At 40.4% G+C, this 17,780-nt stretch overlaps 1 protein-coding gene across 5 annotated transcripts in view; it reads right to left on the bottom strand.

The window, feature by feature from the left end:
* Positions 1–255: 255 nt before the first annotated feature.
* The window catches only part of LOC126355184 (venom carboxylesterase-6-like), a 345,553-nt gene continuing 328,028 nt past the window's right edge, over positions 256–17,780 (bottom strand). For 4 of the 5 annotated variants that reach the window (XM_050005403.1, XM_050005402.1, XM_050005401.1 and 1 more), the window contains exon 10: positions 256–804. In XM_050005403.1, the coding sequence (XP_049861360.1) occupies positions 618–804 (187 nt within the window). In that variant the 3' untranslated portion in view covers positions 256–617. The remainder of the gene's footprint in view (positions 805–17,780) is intronic. The other variant, XM_050005405.1, reaches the window with a different exon arrangement.

Genomic DNA, 17,780 nt, shown 5'->3' with positions numbered 1-17,780 from the left:
GAATGAAACGTTAGAAAGAGAGCGTTTTTAAATTATCTAATGTAAACAATATCAACACTTAAGCGTAATGAATTGCAATAAAGATCACTAGAGAAAACACATGCAGATAGCGACTGTGCGGTGTCTATTCCTTAATGTTGTACCATTCTTTCACATTTTCCTGGTAGTTTTGCAGTTGGAAAGTCCAGTAGCTTATAGTTATACAAACTGAACACTCAGTGAAACAGTGCACCGAATCCTCGAAGTCGAATTCCCTTGAATTTTCATTATTTTTAATACAGAATATCCTTACATCAGAACATCAAAACATACACTTTCGTAGCAGAGTTTCAATGGGATCCATAGCATTGACTTTTTCCAGGGAATAATTCAACGTTCTCTGTTATCATTATAATTACAGTGCCTATCAGGTCGAATTAGTTCACCTTTAGAGAATTCGTATTTCCTATAAATAAACAAACATTAACAAATTTATCATTTTCTGTAGGCATTTGATAATTCTTTGAAGAGAGTGGTATGTACATTCAAAGAGAACAACAAACAGAACATTAAACATTTTGTACATAGTCTTGTCTAAGAAAATTTTAGTGTAAAATCGGCGTCCATTTTATCTAAAATCAGAGTTCCTCTCTGACTTTGCTCTGCTGCTGTGTTTCTCTGAGAGGCAGCGATCTCCAGAAGTCTACTCGCTCTTGGAAGAGCCCTTTCTTCACCTGCAGTGTCTGGCCTATATCCAGATATTCCAACAGGTCGTCGGAAGTCACTCTCGGCCAATTCACCAGCTCGTCAGTTGGTGTTGGATTTCTGCCAAATATGAACCAAAACATTCAGTAAAACGGGTGATGTTGAAGAAACGTAAATAATTCTCATATGTTTAAGAAATTAGGCAGAAAAAACAAGATTTTAAAATATGGAAGAAATACTGATTTTTGAGCAAGCTACACCTATGTAACTAAAACTTAACTCAGCACCTGACAAAACTTCAAAGAACCCAGTTTACCGATAGCTCTCAACTCGTACTTAGCGCTCAGACAGTCATCTGTGTTAATCCATTGCTAACTAATCGCACTTATCTAGTACAATCTATGCTTCTTGAGAACTGCTACAAGTAGAAAGTCTTCGGTAAGTAGAGCAATTAACCGTTCTTGTAGACAGAAAAAGGATATTTAATTAAGATCGAGGACATTTAGCTCGCATATAGGAAGTACTGTTGTACCATGGAACACTTCAGACTTTCGCCTCTAGTCAGTCCTAATTGAAGTTTAATACGTCTTATTCCATTTTGAAATGGTAGCATTGCTTTCTGTGCGCTACAATCTTCTTCTGAAATTACAAATGTTACTCCAGATAAGTAAGTTTTCTCCAAAAATGAAAAAGTGTTCCAAGGTGCAACATGATTATCTACCTAACAACACACATGCTATTCAAATTGAAAAGTGTCACAGTCGAGAAAATTTTGTGAATACAGTGTTTAATAATATGTGTCTTGAATTATACAGTACTACACATGAGTAATTAATAAGTGAATTAATATTAAGAAGAAGTATTATCAAAAACTAGTTACAACTGAAAAACATTTTGAAGCAGAAGCTATTGGTAACTAACAGAAATTTCCATTTTCAAGACAGGGAAAATGGTTAAGATATTAAAGAAACTCAGTTTGTTTACAAATATCAAGTGTATTATGCCAGGAGACCTACTGCTTCAAAGTATAAAATGGTGCACGACCAACAAAGTATGGCTGAACCGCCCAACTGTCTGTCTTAGTTTCAAAAGTATATACAAATCTCTTCATAAAACACTAACAGAAGAATTAAATACATTCTCTGAATAACTTGAATGTATTTTACAGCACTTAAATGATATTCACAAACGTTTTACAAAACACAGTCTCACATCTCAAAACACCAAAAACAGTAGAAGAAGCTTATGGCCGTTTATAGTGCTCATTTCACCACATTATCAAAAAATCGGTCACTGTATTGAAAGACCGACCATAAAACGCAATATATTCTTACTACTATCCTCCAGGTACAATATTTTCCACTACAAAATAAATTTCGTTATGTATAATGGCGTGCTAACATTTAAAAAATGCGAATTAGCTGTTAACTTGCAATAGCGTCATCAGCTCAAAAAACAGTTTTCTCATGACAAGGAATTTTGTCATCAATAATTTGCAGAAAATAAAACGGGGAAAATGGATTTCTACGCTCCTCAGATGAAGACTTCGAATGGACCCATGCCCTTTTTCTTGGAACACCGAGGGATAACCTCATCACAGGCAACCTCTGAACTCTGCATTCTTCAATCAACTGCATTCTTAAATCCCACCTACATTTTAAGCTGTACGGAATTTCGTATGTAATCATGATCGAAACGCACCTAAAGACTAATTTATTCTCAATATCTTTGCTAAAAATGTGTGTGCCTCTTTTTTGTGCTTCGTTGCTTTGTGGATAAGAATGTCTGAAATGGTATATTTCTACATTATGTGGAACTTACTATTTCCCAAACTCGTAGATGAAACTAACACCTTCAGTTTTATTCATGATAGAGCCTCTTTCATTTCAACATGATGTCCACAAGCAACACCACTCCAGGACATAGGACTGACTGAGTCCTAGAACGCCATTAATGGTGGACTTAGAGCTCAGCAGACATAACAGCATGTGAAATTTTATGTAGGCAACGTTAAAGATAGGTGTTTATCCCATAGATTTCTGACACACCTGAAAATAGTGACATCTAATAGCCGAGACTGAGATTTCAATAACAAGGAACCAAGTAATTAATGTGCATCAAGAGATGTGCTGTCAATTTAATATCTGATAGTTCTCTCATCAAACTGATTTTCATTCTTCTTCATTCTGGCACTTGTCTCAAAGTGGATTGGGGCAGCTCCTTTGACTTGGTGTGATCTTGAGCTTGATCAGACTGGATAGCCACCAGCGTAAGTTCTACATGAAGGGTATCCAGCCAATGTTGCTTTAGTCTCCCAATCTTTCTGCAGCGCCACAGAATCATAGGTTATACGTAATTGAGTAAAATTTATAAAGTCTTCCCTTCGAAACGCAGGAGCTGGGCGAAGGAGGTTAATACACAACATCTAACTGGAACACCAGCAAGAAAGAAACACATGGCAGACTTAACTGCTACACACCATAAGTGCTACATGACCAAATCATCAATGCATGGCATTACAGAGAGAGGAAGATGTCATCATTGTGTTGACCTGCAGAGTGGAGTAAAAAGGCGTAACTCGATGCACTGACAACGATTTAGTTTACTGACTCTGGCCATTATGTCTGCCTTCACTTCTGAAAGCACAATTGAATCACGTTTTAGATGCAACAAGAACGGTCAAGAAATGCAAGCAAGGTGATGTCATGGCAACCTCACTGTGACAAAACATACAGACCACCCCTGTATAAATGTTGCTCCTCTTCCAGTGGAAGTATGGCAGTCTGCAGCTGATCAACATGGAGGAGGGGTATGTGTCGGTCTGGCATCTACTTAATCTGCTGCCACACAGCCTGTGGTTAGAACTATGTTGGTCTAACTCTGGCACGTCTAGCCATCTATAATCTTTCACAGAGCAACACGTCCCCCCTATGGGGACACTACCACTGTGAGCCACAGCATCCCCAGCAAAGTCAAGACTGATGGATAGGTGTGGATGCCTCTTTCCAGCAGGCTTTTGGGAGGCATAACCAAAGGGTAAAGGTAGCAGACCATCATATGACATTATAGTGGCCTACTGCCGCCACCACTCATCTGTGCCCTGTAGGCAGACTCTGATGCTGATGGCCTTTCTCTTGTTGGAAAGCTACAGCATGACTCAGCATGTCTACACACACTTCGAGAAGAGTTAGAATGTTGCCTTTTGGGGCCTCATCTGTAGTGTGATCGTACATGCCCTGGTCATCCACTTTACAGGGCTGCTAGCAACTCTGGAAAACGTGAGCGAAAACGCCAGTACAGTGTCGCCAGCGCCCTTTGACATCGCTGGGCGCTGACTCCATGGCTGCTCTTGCTGCACTGAGTGACACTCCATGCTGAAGCCATGACATGTGCCATCTTCATCCCATTGCCACTGAAAGCTCCCATTACCAAGATGACTGTTTATCTTCGAATAATGGATGTTTACTTCATTAATGATGTTTCATAGTGTCTTCAGGTGTTACACAGGCCATCTCACACCTAGCTTTTGTTCATGCACACCTATGGTTGGTGTTCTATATAGATCTTCACCCTGATGAACTAATATAGTGCCCAATTAAATGGCCATTAGAGCTCATTTGCTAACAGCATACAATGAGATCCTGGATGTTGCTATTGTTTCTTGATCTGCTCAACGTATGTGTCGATAGTAGTGTACACAGATTTGTATCATCTTCTCAGTGGTGCTGCCACTCTATATGGTATGTGAATTTCATCATCTGTCACATTATCATGAAGTGTCTGACTGGATGTCAAGGTGTCTGGTTGTCGTTAGTGGCATTTAGGCTTGTGACATTATCTTACCAATGCAGAACTCACTGCAATGCATCAGCTATGCACTTGGTGTCACTAAGCAAGCCAAAATGCAGAAAGACCAGGCATTTAATGCCGTGATCAAAACAAGTAAAATTTTAAATAACGCAAAGAAGATTTCACGTACTCTCTAAAACGAAAACCGATTGCTAAATAACATTAATAATAAATCTTCGAGATAACAAGTCAAATGTAATGACAGAAGCTTAAAGCAATGTGATAATAATCATTAATGGCAACTATTATATAAATAAGAAAAAATATCGCAGAAAATAATATAGTTGAAGCTAAGAAACACCAAATTAAAAACTTCCATAACACTATAAAAAAGGAATTAGACAGCTCGAGTTTTTTGATTACATGATGTGAAAAAACACCTGAGAAGAGCGTTTCTTTACCACATTCACGTTTGTTGACTAACATACTTAATACAAGTAAATCACTACATCCCACACTGTACGACAGATCATTCACCAGCTACGAGTCATACAAGATGATTGGTAAAAAGTGGAAAGAGTAGAATGTCTTTAAAAACCCCACCAATGTAAAATATAGCTACGGGCTCGCATATTTTTTACAAAGTGTTTCTGTACCAAACACTCCCATTTCAGCACTCTTTGATACAACCAATCCATATAAAAGCGTACGTGTTCATGAATGCTTACAGATCATTAAAGACAATCTATTATCCACCATAAAGCTTAGTCGAGCAGTAATAGTAGATTTAATTGCTTGTAATAATGGTATAGAGTTAAGTGCTTGTAATACATGCTACTGATATACATGTAACTAATAAGCTCAACAGTACACGACAGATACAGTCACTATTACTAAACAAATCAAATAATGTTCTGTTGTTCATGTTCGGGAGGTGAGAAGTATCAACGAATTGTGTAATATAGTAGCCCGAAGTGTAACTTTGGTAATTTCCCTCATGTATTTTCAGAACTGGTGTTTAGGGGTTTGCAGACCAACTACAGTTTTACTCATACAGTGATAGCACATTAATTTAAGAAATAAAATTATATTTTTATTTGTACTGTAATACGGGTGTATATTTATTTAAATGGATATAAAAATTATACATTACGTGGCAGCTTGTTTTACAGGTTCCTGTTATACAACTGTTACTTTCGTCATAATTTGCTGGCAGCTAAACCGACAAAATAAGGTCAAATCCTGTTTCTTTGAAAATATCGGTTGTGTAGTTTACCTCTAAAGGCATTTTATTGTATTTCATGTATAACGTAATCTGTTAATATTACATGTATTCTATTGATGCCAAATACATTCGTTAATTTTCATGTTGTAAGAATGTATGACCATATTTCATTATTTCTAATCGACGTTATGCTTTTCGGGCTTCCTTCTGGTCGTATATTTCAACACACCGTTGTAGTCAACATGACATTTAGCCATTAAACGACATTATGCGGCATGTATCTAGATATAGTGGGATTCAGTGAAGTGAAATGGAAAGAAGACAAAAATCTCTGTTCAGGTGAGTACAGGGAAACATCAAAGGCAGCAGAAAATGGTACGCCAAAAGTAGGATTCACTATGAATGGAAAGGTGTGGTAGAGAGTGGGCTACTGTGAACAGTTCAATGATAGTTATCCTCATTAGTATCGACAGCAAACCAACACCTACAACGATAGTCCAGGTATATATGCCGAAGTCACAAGCAGAAGATGAACAGATACAGTATATGAGGATACTGAACGGCTAATTCATTACGTAAAGGAAGATGAAAGTATCATAGTCATGGGCGATTGGAATGAGGTTGTAGAGGAAGGAGTAGAAGGAAGGGCTACAAGAGATAGGGGCCTGGTAATAGCGCTGAGAGAGCAGAAGGACTAATTCAGTTGTGCTGTAGATTTCAGCAAGTAATAGCCAGTGCTCTGTTCAGGAATCACAAGAAGAAGAGGTATACTGGGAAAACGACAGATGATACAGGAAGATTTCAGTTACATTACATCATGGTCAGACAAAGATCCCGAAATCGGATACTTGACTGTAGGGCATACCCACGAGCAGATATAGACTCAGGTCAAAATTTAGAGGTGATGAAGAATAGGTTGAAGATTAATAGACTAATCAGGAAGAGGAAGGCGCAAAGCAGCAGGCATGGAAGTACTAAGGAATGAGGAGATACGCTTGAAGTTATTTGAGGCTATAGCGACTGCGATAAGGAAAATTTCAGTAGGCAGTTCAGTTGAAGAGCAATGAACATCTGTAAAAGAGGCAATCACAAAAGTTGGAAAAGAAAATATAGGTACAAAAAAGGTAACTATGAAGCAACCATGGGTAACAGAAGAAATACTTCAGGTGATCGGTGAAAGAAGGAAGTACAAAAATGTTCAGGGGAATTCAGGAGCACAGAAAAACTAGTCACTTGCTAATGAAATAAACAGGAAGTGCAGGGAAGCTAAGGCGAAATAGCTACTTGAAAAATGTGAAGACATAGAGAAAGAAATTATTGTCGCAAGGACTGACTCAGCGTAAAGAAAGGTCAAAACGATCTTCGGTGAAATTAAAAGAAAATGTGGTAAAAGTAAGAGTGCAATGGCAATTCACTGTTAAATGCAGAGAAGTCAGTGGGAAGTTGGAAAGAGTATACTGAAGGCCTGTATGAGGGGGAAGACTTGACTGATGACGTGATAGAAAAAGAAATAAGAGTGGACAGGAAAGAAGCATGTGATCCAGTATTAATATCAGAATTTAAAAGAGCTCTCGAAGACGTAAGCTCGAATACGGCAGAAGGCATAGATTATAATCAAGGTAATCAATTTATAAAATCACTGGGAAGTGGCAACAAAACGAGTATTCACGCTGGCGTGTAGAATGTGTCGGTCTGACGATATACTGTCTGACTTTTCGGAAAGACTTCATCCACAGAATTCTGAAGATAGTAATAAGTCACAGGTGCGAGAAGTTTTCGCACAATCAGCTTTACCATTCATGCATTCATGTTGCTGACAGGAATACTACACACAAGGATGGAAAAGACAATTGACGGTGTGTTAAATGTCGATCCATATCACTTTTTGGAAGAAAAAGGCACCAACGATACAATTCTCACGTTGTGGTTCATAATTAAAGCAAAACTAAAGACAAATGACGATACGTTCATAAGATTTGTCGACCTGCAAAAGGCGTTCGACAATGTCAAATAGCGCAAGGTGTTCTAAATTCCGAGAAAAATAAGCGTAAGATAAAGGGAAAGACGGATGATGCACAATATGTACAAGAGGAAGCGATAAGAGTGGAAGACCCAGAACGAACTGCTCAGATTAAAAAGTGTTTAAGACACAGATGTAATCTTTCGCTCCTAATGTTTAATCTATTCATCGAATATGCAATGACGGAAATAAAAAAAACGTTAATGAGTCGAATTAAAATTCAAGGTGAAAGGGTATCAGTGGTAAGATACACTGGTGACATTGCTAGCTCAGTGAAAGAGACGAATTACAGGATCTGCTGAATGGAATGAACAATTTAATGAGTACAGAATATGGATTGAGAGTAAATCGAAAAATGGCGAAAGTGATGAGTAGTAGCAGAAATGAGAACAGCGAGAAACTTAACAACAGAATTGATGGTCACCAAGGACATGAAGTTCAGAAATTCGGCTACCTAACTGCAAAATAACCACAGACGGACAGAGCAAGGACGACATAAGAAGCAGACTAGCACTGTCAAAAACTAATTCCCGGCCAAGAGAAGTCCACTTGTATGAGACATAGCATTGTCCTTAATTTTAGGCAGAAATTGCTGCGAATATGATTTTCGAGCACAGCATTGTAAAGTAGTGAAACGTGGACTGCACGAAAACCGAAAAAGAAGAGAATCGAAATATTTGAGATCTGATGCTACAGAAAATTGTTGAAAATTAGGTGGATTTAGAAGGTACGGAATGAAGAGATTCCCCGCAGAATCGGCGAGGGAAGGAATATATTGAAAACATTGACAGGAATAAGGGAGAAGATGGTAGAATATCTTTTAAGGCTTCACGGAATAACCTCCATGGTACTAGAGAGGGCTGTAGAGCTTAAAACCCGTAGAGAAAAAGAGCGTTTGGAATACATCCAGCAAATAATTAAGGACGTATGTTGCAGGTGCTTCTCTGGGATGACGTTGGCACTGAGCGGAATTCGGGGCTGATCGCACCATCCCAGTCAGGAGACTGATGTAAAAAGAAGACTGTGTCCGTGCCCTACAAATTTTGAGTTCTACATAGAGTATGGTTCTACATCTGGCATGTTGTTTTAGTCCCTCAACTTTATTTTGGCATTATTTGGTTTTACTTATCAGGTACCCTGATTATTACATGTAGACTTTCCATTACATCCGTTCATATGAACTGAATTTTATGAGAGGTACTTTCTTACAACACATCGTACAGGGTGTTTCAAAAATGACCGGTATATTTGAAACGGCAATAAAAACTAAACGAGCAGCGATAGAAATACACCGTTTGTTGCAATATGCTTGGGATAACAGTACATTTTCAGGCGGACAAACTTTCGAAATTACAGTAGTTACAATTTTCAACAACAGATGGCGTTGCAAGTGATGTCAAAGATATAGAAGGCAACGCAGTCTGTGGGTGCGCCATTCTGTACATCGTCTTTCTGCTGTAAGCGTGTGCTGTTCACAACGTGCAAGTGTGCTGTGGACAACATGGTTTATTCCTTAAAACAGAGGATTTTTCTGGTGTCGGAATTCCACCGCCTAGAACACAGTGTTGTTGCAACAAGACGAAGTTTTCAACGGAGGTTTAATGTAACCAAAGGACCGAAAAGCGATACAATAAAGGATCTGTTTGAAAAATTTCAACGGACTGGGAACGTGACGGATGAACGTGCTGGAAAGGTAGGGCGACCGCGTACGGCAACCACAGAGGGCAACGCGCAGCTAGTGCAGCACGTGATCCAACAGCGGCCTCGGGTTTCCGTTCGCCGTGTTGCAGCTCTGGTCCAAATGACGCCAACGTCCACGTATCGTCTCATGCGCCAGAGTTTACACCTCTATCCATACAAAATTCAAATGCGGCAACCCCTCGGCGCCGCTACCATTGCTGCACGAGAGACATTCGCTAACGATATGGTGCACAGGATTGATGACGACGATATGCATGTGGGCAGCATTTGGTTTACTGACGAAGCTTATTTTTACCTGGACGGCTTCGTCAATAAACAGAACTAGCGCATATGGGGAACCGAAAAGCGCTATGTTGCAGTCCCATCGTCCCTGCATCCTCCAAAAGTACTGGTCTGGGCCGCCATTTCTTCCAAAGGAATCATTGGCCCGTTTTCCAGATCCGAAACGATTACTGCATCACGCTATCTGGACATTCTTCGTGAATTTGTGGCGGTAAAAACTGCCTTAGACGACACTGCAAACACCTCGTGGTTTATGCAAGATGGTTCCCGGCCACATCGCACGGCCGACGTCTTTAATTTCCTGAATGAATATTTCGATGATTGTGTGATTGCTTTGGGCTATCCGAAACATACAGGAGGCGGCGTGGATTGGCCTCCCTATTCGCCAGACATGAACCCCTGTGACTTCTTTCTGTGGGGACACTTGAAAGACCAGGTGAACCGCTAGAATCCAGAAACAATTGAACAGCAGAAGCAGTACATCTCATCTGCATGGGAAGCCATTCCGCCAGACACGTTGTCAAAGGTTTCGGGTAATTTCGTTCAGAGACTACGCCATATTATTGCTACGCATGGTGGATATGTGGAAAATATCGCACTATTGAGTTTCCCAGACCGCAGCGCCATCTGTTGTTAACAATTGTAACTACTGTAATTTCGAAAGTTTGTCTGCCTGAAAATGTACTGTTGTCCCAATCATATTGCAACAAACGGTGTATTTCTATCGCTGCTCGTTTAGTTTGTATTGCCGTTTCAAATATACCGGTCATTTTTGAAACACCCTGTATGAGCTTGTTGTGACAGAGTGTTGCAAACCATTGTGTGATGTAAATACAGCTGACTGTTTTTTTTGTAATGTAAATGTTTGTCACTGAGTTTTTGTGTAGAACCTACTTTGCTTTTATAAGCCTGTAAAGTTGGCATATTTTCTGTTTTTATGAATCAGAAGATGGAAATTCGTAATATTGAAACTAGTAATTCACTAATATATTACTGTAGCGATCCTGTCAAATAAATAAACGGTTTTCATAAGAATAATACAGAACAAATTTGTAGGTCGTCTCCTCCACCGAGTAAGCATGTCAGATTAACTACAAATAAACCGATGTTGCAGTGTTCCATTCGATGCAGTTGTCGTCGCTTTTTAACTGATTACCTTGTAAGGTTATGTATATTGGTTTTGTTTGCGTATGTGTGTGTGTGTGGGGGGGGGGGGGGTGAGTGGGGGGTGATAGAGAGAGGGAGTTGGTGGTGATTTCAATTTACCCTTGATATGGTGACGAACATACGTGTTTAAGTCCATAGGTACGCATAACACATCAACTGATATTGCGCTAAGCGCATTCTCTGAAAATTATTTCTAATAGCTAGTTCATGAGAACAGAATCGTGAACGGTTGTGAAAACACACATCATCTATTAGCACCAAATAATCCTGAGGCAATAATGAGCATCAAAACGGATAGCACAGGATTGTCGTAGCGAGACTGAATACCTCAATTCCCAAATCCGCCATAAATAACGAAAACTATCTGTTCAAAAAAGCAGATAATAATTCTCTTGATGCCTTCCTGAAAGAAGCCTCTACTTCTTCCAAATTAACAATGTAAGTGTAGACCAGATGTGGCTCGAATTCAAAGAAATACACTTGTATTAAAAATTAATGCAACCAACAGAAATTTTGCAAGTTTGCTTTCATTTTGGCACAAAACTGTATAAACAGGTGACAGCAAAGTAGGAACAATGTAAAGAATACAGAACGTTAGCAACTGCAACATACATAAAAGCAGACGAAAATGTTCTTCGTTTTTCCAAGCTTAAGCGATTTGGACATACATTGCGGCAACTCGTTAATGTGTTCACTATGCGACGTGACCATCTCTGGCAACAACACAGGCCTGACAACAACGGAGGGTGCTGTGAATAACCTCACCAACGCCATGTCGAGGCAACAACGCCCATTGTCCTTGTGAATCTGCTCGCAAATCTTGTAGAGTGGATGGTGGATGTTAACGTTGTGGATCGCCTCTCCCTACTACGTCCCAGACATGCTCTATGGGATTCGAATCGAAAGAGCGAGCAGACCACGTCAAGCGTGCAGTATCTTCTGTTTCGAAGAAAACATCAGCCACTCGATGTCTATAAAGTCGAGAGCTATCGACCACCAATACGAAGTCTGGGCGCACAGTACCTCGCACCAACAGTACATGAGATCCCAAGACCTCGTCACGATACCGGACAGAACTTAAACCTTTCCAATTCATCCGTACCGTTTCATGAAGGGGTGTTCGAGTGGTCAACACAATGACTGCCCACACCATTAGCGATCCTCCTCGATACTAGTCTCTTTAGTCGGCCGGTGCGGCCGTGCGGTTCTAGGCGCTACAGTCTCGAACCGCGTGACCGCTACGGTCGCAGGTTCGAATCCTGCCTCGGGCATGGATGTTTGTGATGTCATTAGGTTAGTTAGGTTTAAGTAGTTCTAAGTTCTACTGTACTGATGACCACAGATGTTAAGTCGCATAGTGCTCAGAGCTATTTGAACCATTTGAACTGGTCTCTTTCCACAACGTTCGGGTCTCGAAATCGTGTTCAGATGCGAATCCGTCGAGAATCACTCTCCAAACCAAATCGGGACTCATCTGTGAAAAGAATATTCGCCCACTGTTCATCTTTCCAGGTGGCATGTTGACGAGTCCACTCCAGACGTTCCCTTTAGTGAAGACGCGTTGGAAGCACACATACAGCACGACTCCGACAATTAAGGCCACTGTGTCGAATCCTTCTTTACGCCGGTTGTCTCCATACGAGTATAGTGAATGCTGCGGGGTCAGATGTCAGCCGCTGTGCAGTACTAAGGCGGTGAGGTCGTGCCCTTACAGCCAGATAACGGTCCTTTCTTTCTGATGTCGCAAGTGGTCGGCCCTGCTCTGGTCTTCGGGATACAGTTTCAGTCTCTATAAACTGTCGCCAAATCCGAGAAGCGACAGAATGATTCACGTTAAGTCATCGGGCCACATTCTTCCAATGGCCCTCCACAGGAGAGACTCTGGTCGGTCTCTTCTCTGTGCCATACTGCACCTTCGGTAACAGTGTGCACGGGATAGCGATTGTGGATGTGGGGCTACCCGGCAAACACTGCTCTGTTTGATAGGTGCCCTGACGCCACCGTTGACGTGGTTTTCCGTTCAGCGAAGCGCCATCTTACATGCAGAATACGATCGTGCGGACATCTGTTGACAGTACAGTACGGGGAAATAGCGGCTTGTCGCTTTAATTTTGGACACCAGTGTTGACAGCAATTTAGAGATTTAGATCAAACAAATTCACAAACAACGGAGCTCATTCCCCATGCTACACAAAACTGGTGAGAACACTGCTGAAGAAACAACGAAAAAAGCATGCCAAATTTAAACGAACGCAAAATCCCTAGTTTTCTGATCTGTTACAGAAGGTCGATACTTAACTGCAGACTTCAGTGCGAGATGCTTTTAACTGTTTCCACAACCAGACTTTGTCACGAACCCTGTCAGAAAACCTAAAGAGATTCTGTCTGTATGTAAAGTTCGCTAGCGGCAAGACTCAATCAATGCCTTCTCTGTGCAATAACAATGGAAGTACTATCGCTAACAGTGCTGCTAAAACAGCGTTACTAGACACAACCTTCCGAATTTCCATCACCAAAAAAGACGAAGTGAATATTCCAGGATTCAAATCAAGAAGAGCTCCCAACAACAGTAACTTATAACTAGATGTCCTCGGAATACTGAAGCATCTCAATTCCCTTAATAAAAGCAAGTCTCCCGGTTCTGACCGTTTGCCGATTAGGTTCTTTTCACAGTATGATGATGTGATAGCGCCATACTTAATAATCGTATACAACTGCTCCCTCGACGCAAGATCCGTATCCAAAGATTGGAAAGCTGTATCAATTACGTCGATATGCAGCAGGATTTCGCACATTACAAAACACCTCTAACAGAACGGCCTGTTTGCACATACTCAACACAGATTTAGAAAACACCGTTCTTGTGGGAAGCTTTCCACTCAAACGAAGAGTTGAGTGCTATTAACAAGGAATTTCAAATTTATTCCGTATTTCTACATTTCCAGAAGGGTTTTGAAACTGTACCTCACATGCGTCCTGTAATAAAAATGCGCGCTTATGGAATATCGTCTCTGTTCGTGATTTCCTTTCAGAGAGGTCACAGTTAGTAGTAAGCAACGGAAAGTCATCGAGTAAAACAGCAGGGATTTCTGGCGTTCCCCAAAGCAGTGTTATAGGGCCTTTGCTGTTCGTTATCTTTATAAACGATTTAGGAGGCAATCTGAGCAGCCGTCTTAGATTGTTTGCAGATCGTGTTGATGTCTATCGTCTAAAGAAAGTCATCAAAAAATCAAAAATAATCGCAAAACGATTTAGAAAGGATATCTGAATAGTGCGCAAATTGGAAATTAATGCTAAATAATGAAAAGTGTGAAGTCATCCACATGACTGTTAAAAAGAATCCCTTAATCTTCGGTTACACAATAAATCAATCAAATAATAAGGATATAAATTCAGTTAAATACCTAGGAATTACAAATGCGAACAACTTGAACTGGAAATACAACATAGAAAATGGTGTGAGGAAGCCGAATCAGAAACTGCATTTTATTGGCAGAACACTTTTGGAGTACTGCTGCGCGATGTAGGAGCTTTCCCAGATGGGATTAACAGAGCCCATCGAAAAACTCGAAGAAGGGCAGCGCGTTTTGCATTATCGAGAAATAAGGAGAGAGTGTCACAGAAATGATACATGATTTGAGGTTGCCAATATTAAAACAAAGGCGTTTCCGATTGCGGCGGGATTTTTGCTCGAAATTTCGATCACCCTACGTAGCAAGAGAAGTTCATCATACTAAAATAAGAGAGGTCGCGCGAAAAGATATAGGTGTTCGTATTTTCCTCGCGCTGTTCGAGAGTGTAGTAAAAGAGAATTATTGATCATGTTGAGCAGCGAATCCCTAGCCATGCACTTAAGTGTGCTTTGCAGAGTAGCAATGCTGATGTTGATTAAGATGTATATGTAGATCTAGATAAAGTTCTTAGTGACTGTGGAGTGCTGTTAACTTTCTGTTCAATAGTTGTTGTTCTGTCACTTAGTTTTCTAACAAAGTTTGTTGGTAAGAATAGTTTCAGGGGCGTGACTTTATTGCCTTAAAAATTTAAAATTTACGTAACTTGTGTCTTGTGGTTCTTGTAAATAAGCTATTTTGTAAATGTTAAATAAGGGCTCATACATTTTGGTGCCATATAATCTTCGACCCCCCCTCCCCATGAACCGTTGGTGGGGAGGCTTGCGTGCCTCAGCGATACAGATGGCCGTACCGTAGGTGCAACCACAACGGAGGGGTATCTGTTGAGAGGCCAGATAAACGTGTGGTTCCTGAAGAGGGGCAGCAGCATTTTCAGTAGTTGCAGGGGCAACAGTCTCGATGATTGACTTATCTGGCCTTGCAACACTAACCAAAACGGCCTTGCTGTGCTGGTACTGAGAACGGCTGAAAGCAAGGGGAAACTACAGCCGTAATTTTTCCTGAGGGCATGCAGCTTTACTGTATGGGTAAATGATGATGACGTCCTCTCTGGTAAAATATTGCGGAGGTAAAATAGTCCCCCATTCGGATCTCCGGGCGGGGACTACTCAGGAGGAGGTCGTTATCAGGAGAAAGAAAACTGGCGTTCTACGGATCAGAGCGTGGAATGTCAGATCCCTTAATTGGGCAGGTAGGATAGAAAATTTAAAAAGGGATAGGTTAAAGTTAGATATAGTGGGAATTAGTGAAGGTCGGTGGCAGGAGGAACAAGACTTTTGGTCAAGTGAATACAGGGTTATAAATACAAAATCAAACAGGGATAATGCAAGAGTAGGTTTGATAGTGAATAAAAAAAAGTAGGAGTGCGGGTAAGCTACTACAAACAGCATAGTGAACGCATTATTGTGGGCAAGATAGACACGAAGCCCACACCTACTACAGTTGCACAAATTTATATGCCAACTAGCTCTGCAGATGATGAAGAAATTGATGAAATGTATGATGAGATAAAAGAAATTGTTCAAATAGTGAAAGGAGACGAAAATCTAATAGTCATGGGTGACTGGAATTCGAGAGTAGGAAAAGGGAGAGAAGGACACGTAGTTGGTGAATATGGATTGGGGGTAGGAAATGAAAGAGGAAGCCGTCTGGTAGAATTTTTCACAGAGCATTACTTAATCATAGCTAACACATGGATCAAGAATCATAAAAGAAGGTTGTATACATGGAAGAATCCTGGAAATACTAGAAGGTGTCAGATAGATTATATAATGGTAAGACAGACATTTAGGAACCAGGTTTTAAATTGTAAGACATTTCCAGGGGCAGATGTGGACTCTCACCACAATCTATTGGTTATGACCTGTAGATTCAAACTGAAGAAACTACAAAAAGGTGGGAATTTAAGGAGTTGAGACCTGGATAAACTGTACAGAGTTTCAGGGAGAGTATAAGGGAACAATTGACAGGAATGGGGGAACAAATACAGTAGAAGAAGAATGGGTAGCTCTGAGGCATGACGTAGTGACGGCAGCAGAGGATAAAGTAGGTAATAAGAAGAGGGCTAGTAGAAATCCTTGGGTAACAGAAGAAATATTGAACTTAATTGATGAAAGGAGAAAATATAAAAATGCAGTAAATGAAGCAGGCGAAAAGAAATGCAAACGTCTCAAAAATGACATAGCAGGAAGTGCAAAATGGCTAAGCAGGGATGGCTAGAGGACAAATGTAAGGATGTAGAGGCTTATCTCACTAGGAATAAGATAGATACTGCCTAAAGGAAAATTAAAGAGACCTTTGGAAAGAAGAGAACCAATTGTATGAATATCAAGGGCTCAGATGGAAACCCAGTTCTAAGCAAAGAAGGGGAAGCAGAAAGGTGGAAGGAGTACATATAGGGTTTATACAAGGGCCATGTACTTGAGGACAATATTATGGAAATGCAAGAGGATGTAGAGGAAGATGAAATGGGAGATACGATACTGCGTGAAGAGTTTGACAGAGCACGGAAAGTTCTGAGTCGAAACAAGGCCCCCGGAGTAGACAACATTCCATTAGAACTACTGACGGCCTTGTGAGGGCCAGTCCTGACAAAACTCTACCATCTGGTGAGCAAGATGTATGAGACAGGCGAAATACCCTCAGACTTCAAGAAGAATATAATAATTCCAATCCCAAAGAAAGCAGGTGTTGACAGATGTGAAAATTACCGAACTATCAGTTTAATAAGTCACATCTTCATAATACTAACACGAATTCTTTACAGACGAATGGAAAAACTGGGAGAAGCCGACCATGGGGAAGATCAGTTTGGTTTCAGTAGAAATATTAGAACACTTGAGGCAATGACCTCACGACTTACCTTAGAAGAAAGATTAAGGAAACGCAAACCTACGTTTCTAGCATTTGTAGAATTAGAGAAAGCTTTTGACAATGTTTACTGGAATACTTTCTTTCAAACTCTAATGGTGGCAGGGAGCGAAACGACATTTACAATTTGTACAGAAACCAGATAGCAGTTACAAGAGTCTAGGGGCATGAAAGGGAAGCAGTGGTTCGGAAGGGAGTGAGACAGGGTTGTAGCCTCTCCCAGATGTTATTCAATCTGTATATTGAGCAAGGAGTAAAGGAAACAAAAGAAAGGTTCGGAGTAGGTATTAAAATCCACGGAGACGAAACAAAAACTTTGAGGTTTGCCGATGACAATGTAATTCTGTCAGAGACAGCAAAGGACTTGGAAGAGCAGTTGAACGGAATAGACAGTGTCTTGAAAGGAGGATATAAGATGAACATCAACAAAAGCAAAACGAAGATAATGGAATGTAGTCGAATTAAGTCGGATGATACTGAGGGAATTAGATTAGGAAATGAGACACTTAAAGTAATAAAGGAGTTTTACTACTTGGGGAGCAAAATAACTGATGATGGTCTAAGTAGAGAAGATATAAAATGTAGACAGTCAATTGCAAGGAAAACGTTTCTGAAGAAGACAAATTTGTTA

The sequence above is a fragment of the Schistocerca gregaria genome, chromosome 3 (genome assembly GCF_023897955.1).
Source record: "Schistocerca gregaria isolate iqSchGreg1 chromosome 3, iqSchGreg1.2, whole genome shotgun sequence".
NCBI lineage: Eukaryota > Metazoa > Arthropoda > Insecta > Orthoptera > Acrididae > Schistocerca > Schistocerca gregaria.
Note: the sequence above shows the minus strand (reverse complement) of the source record. Positions and strands in the feature narration are given on the sequence as shown.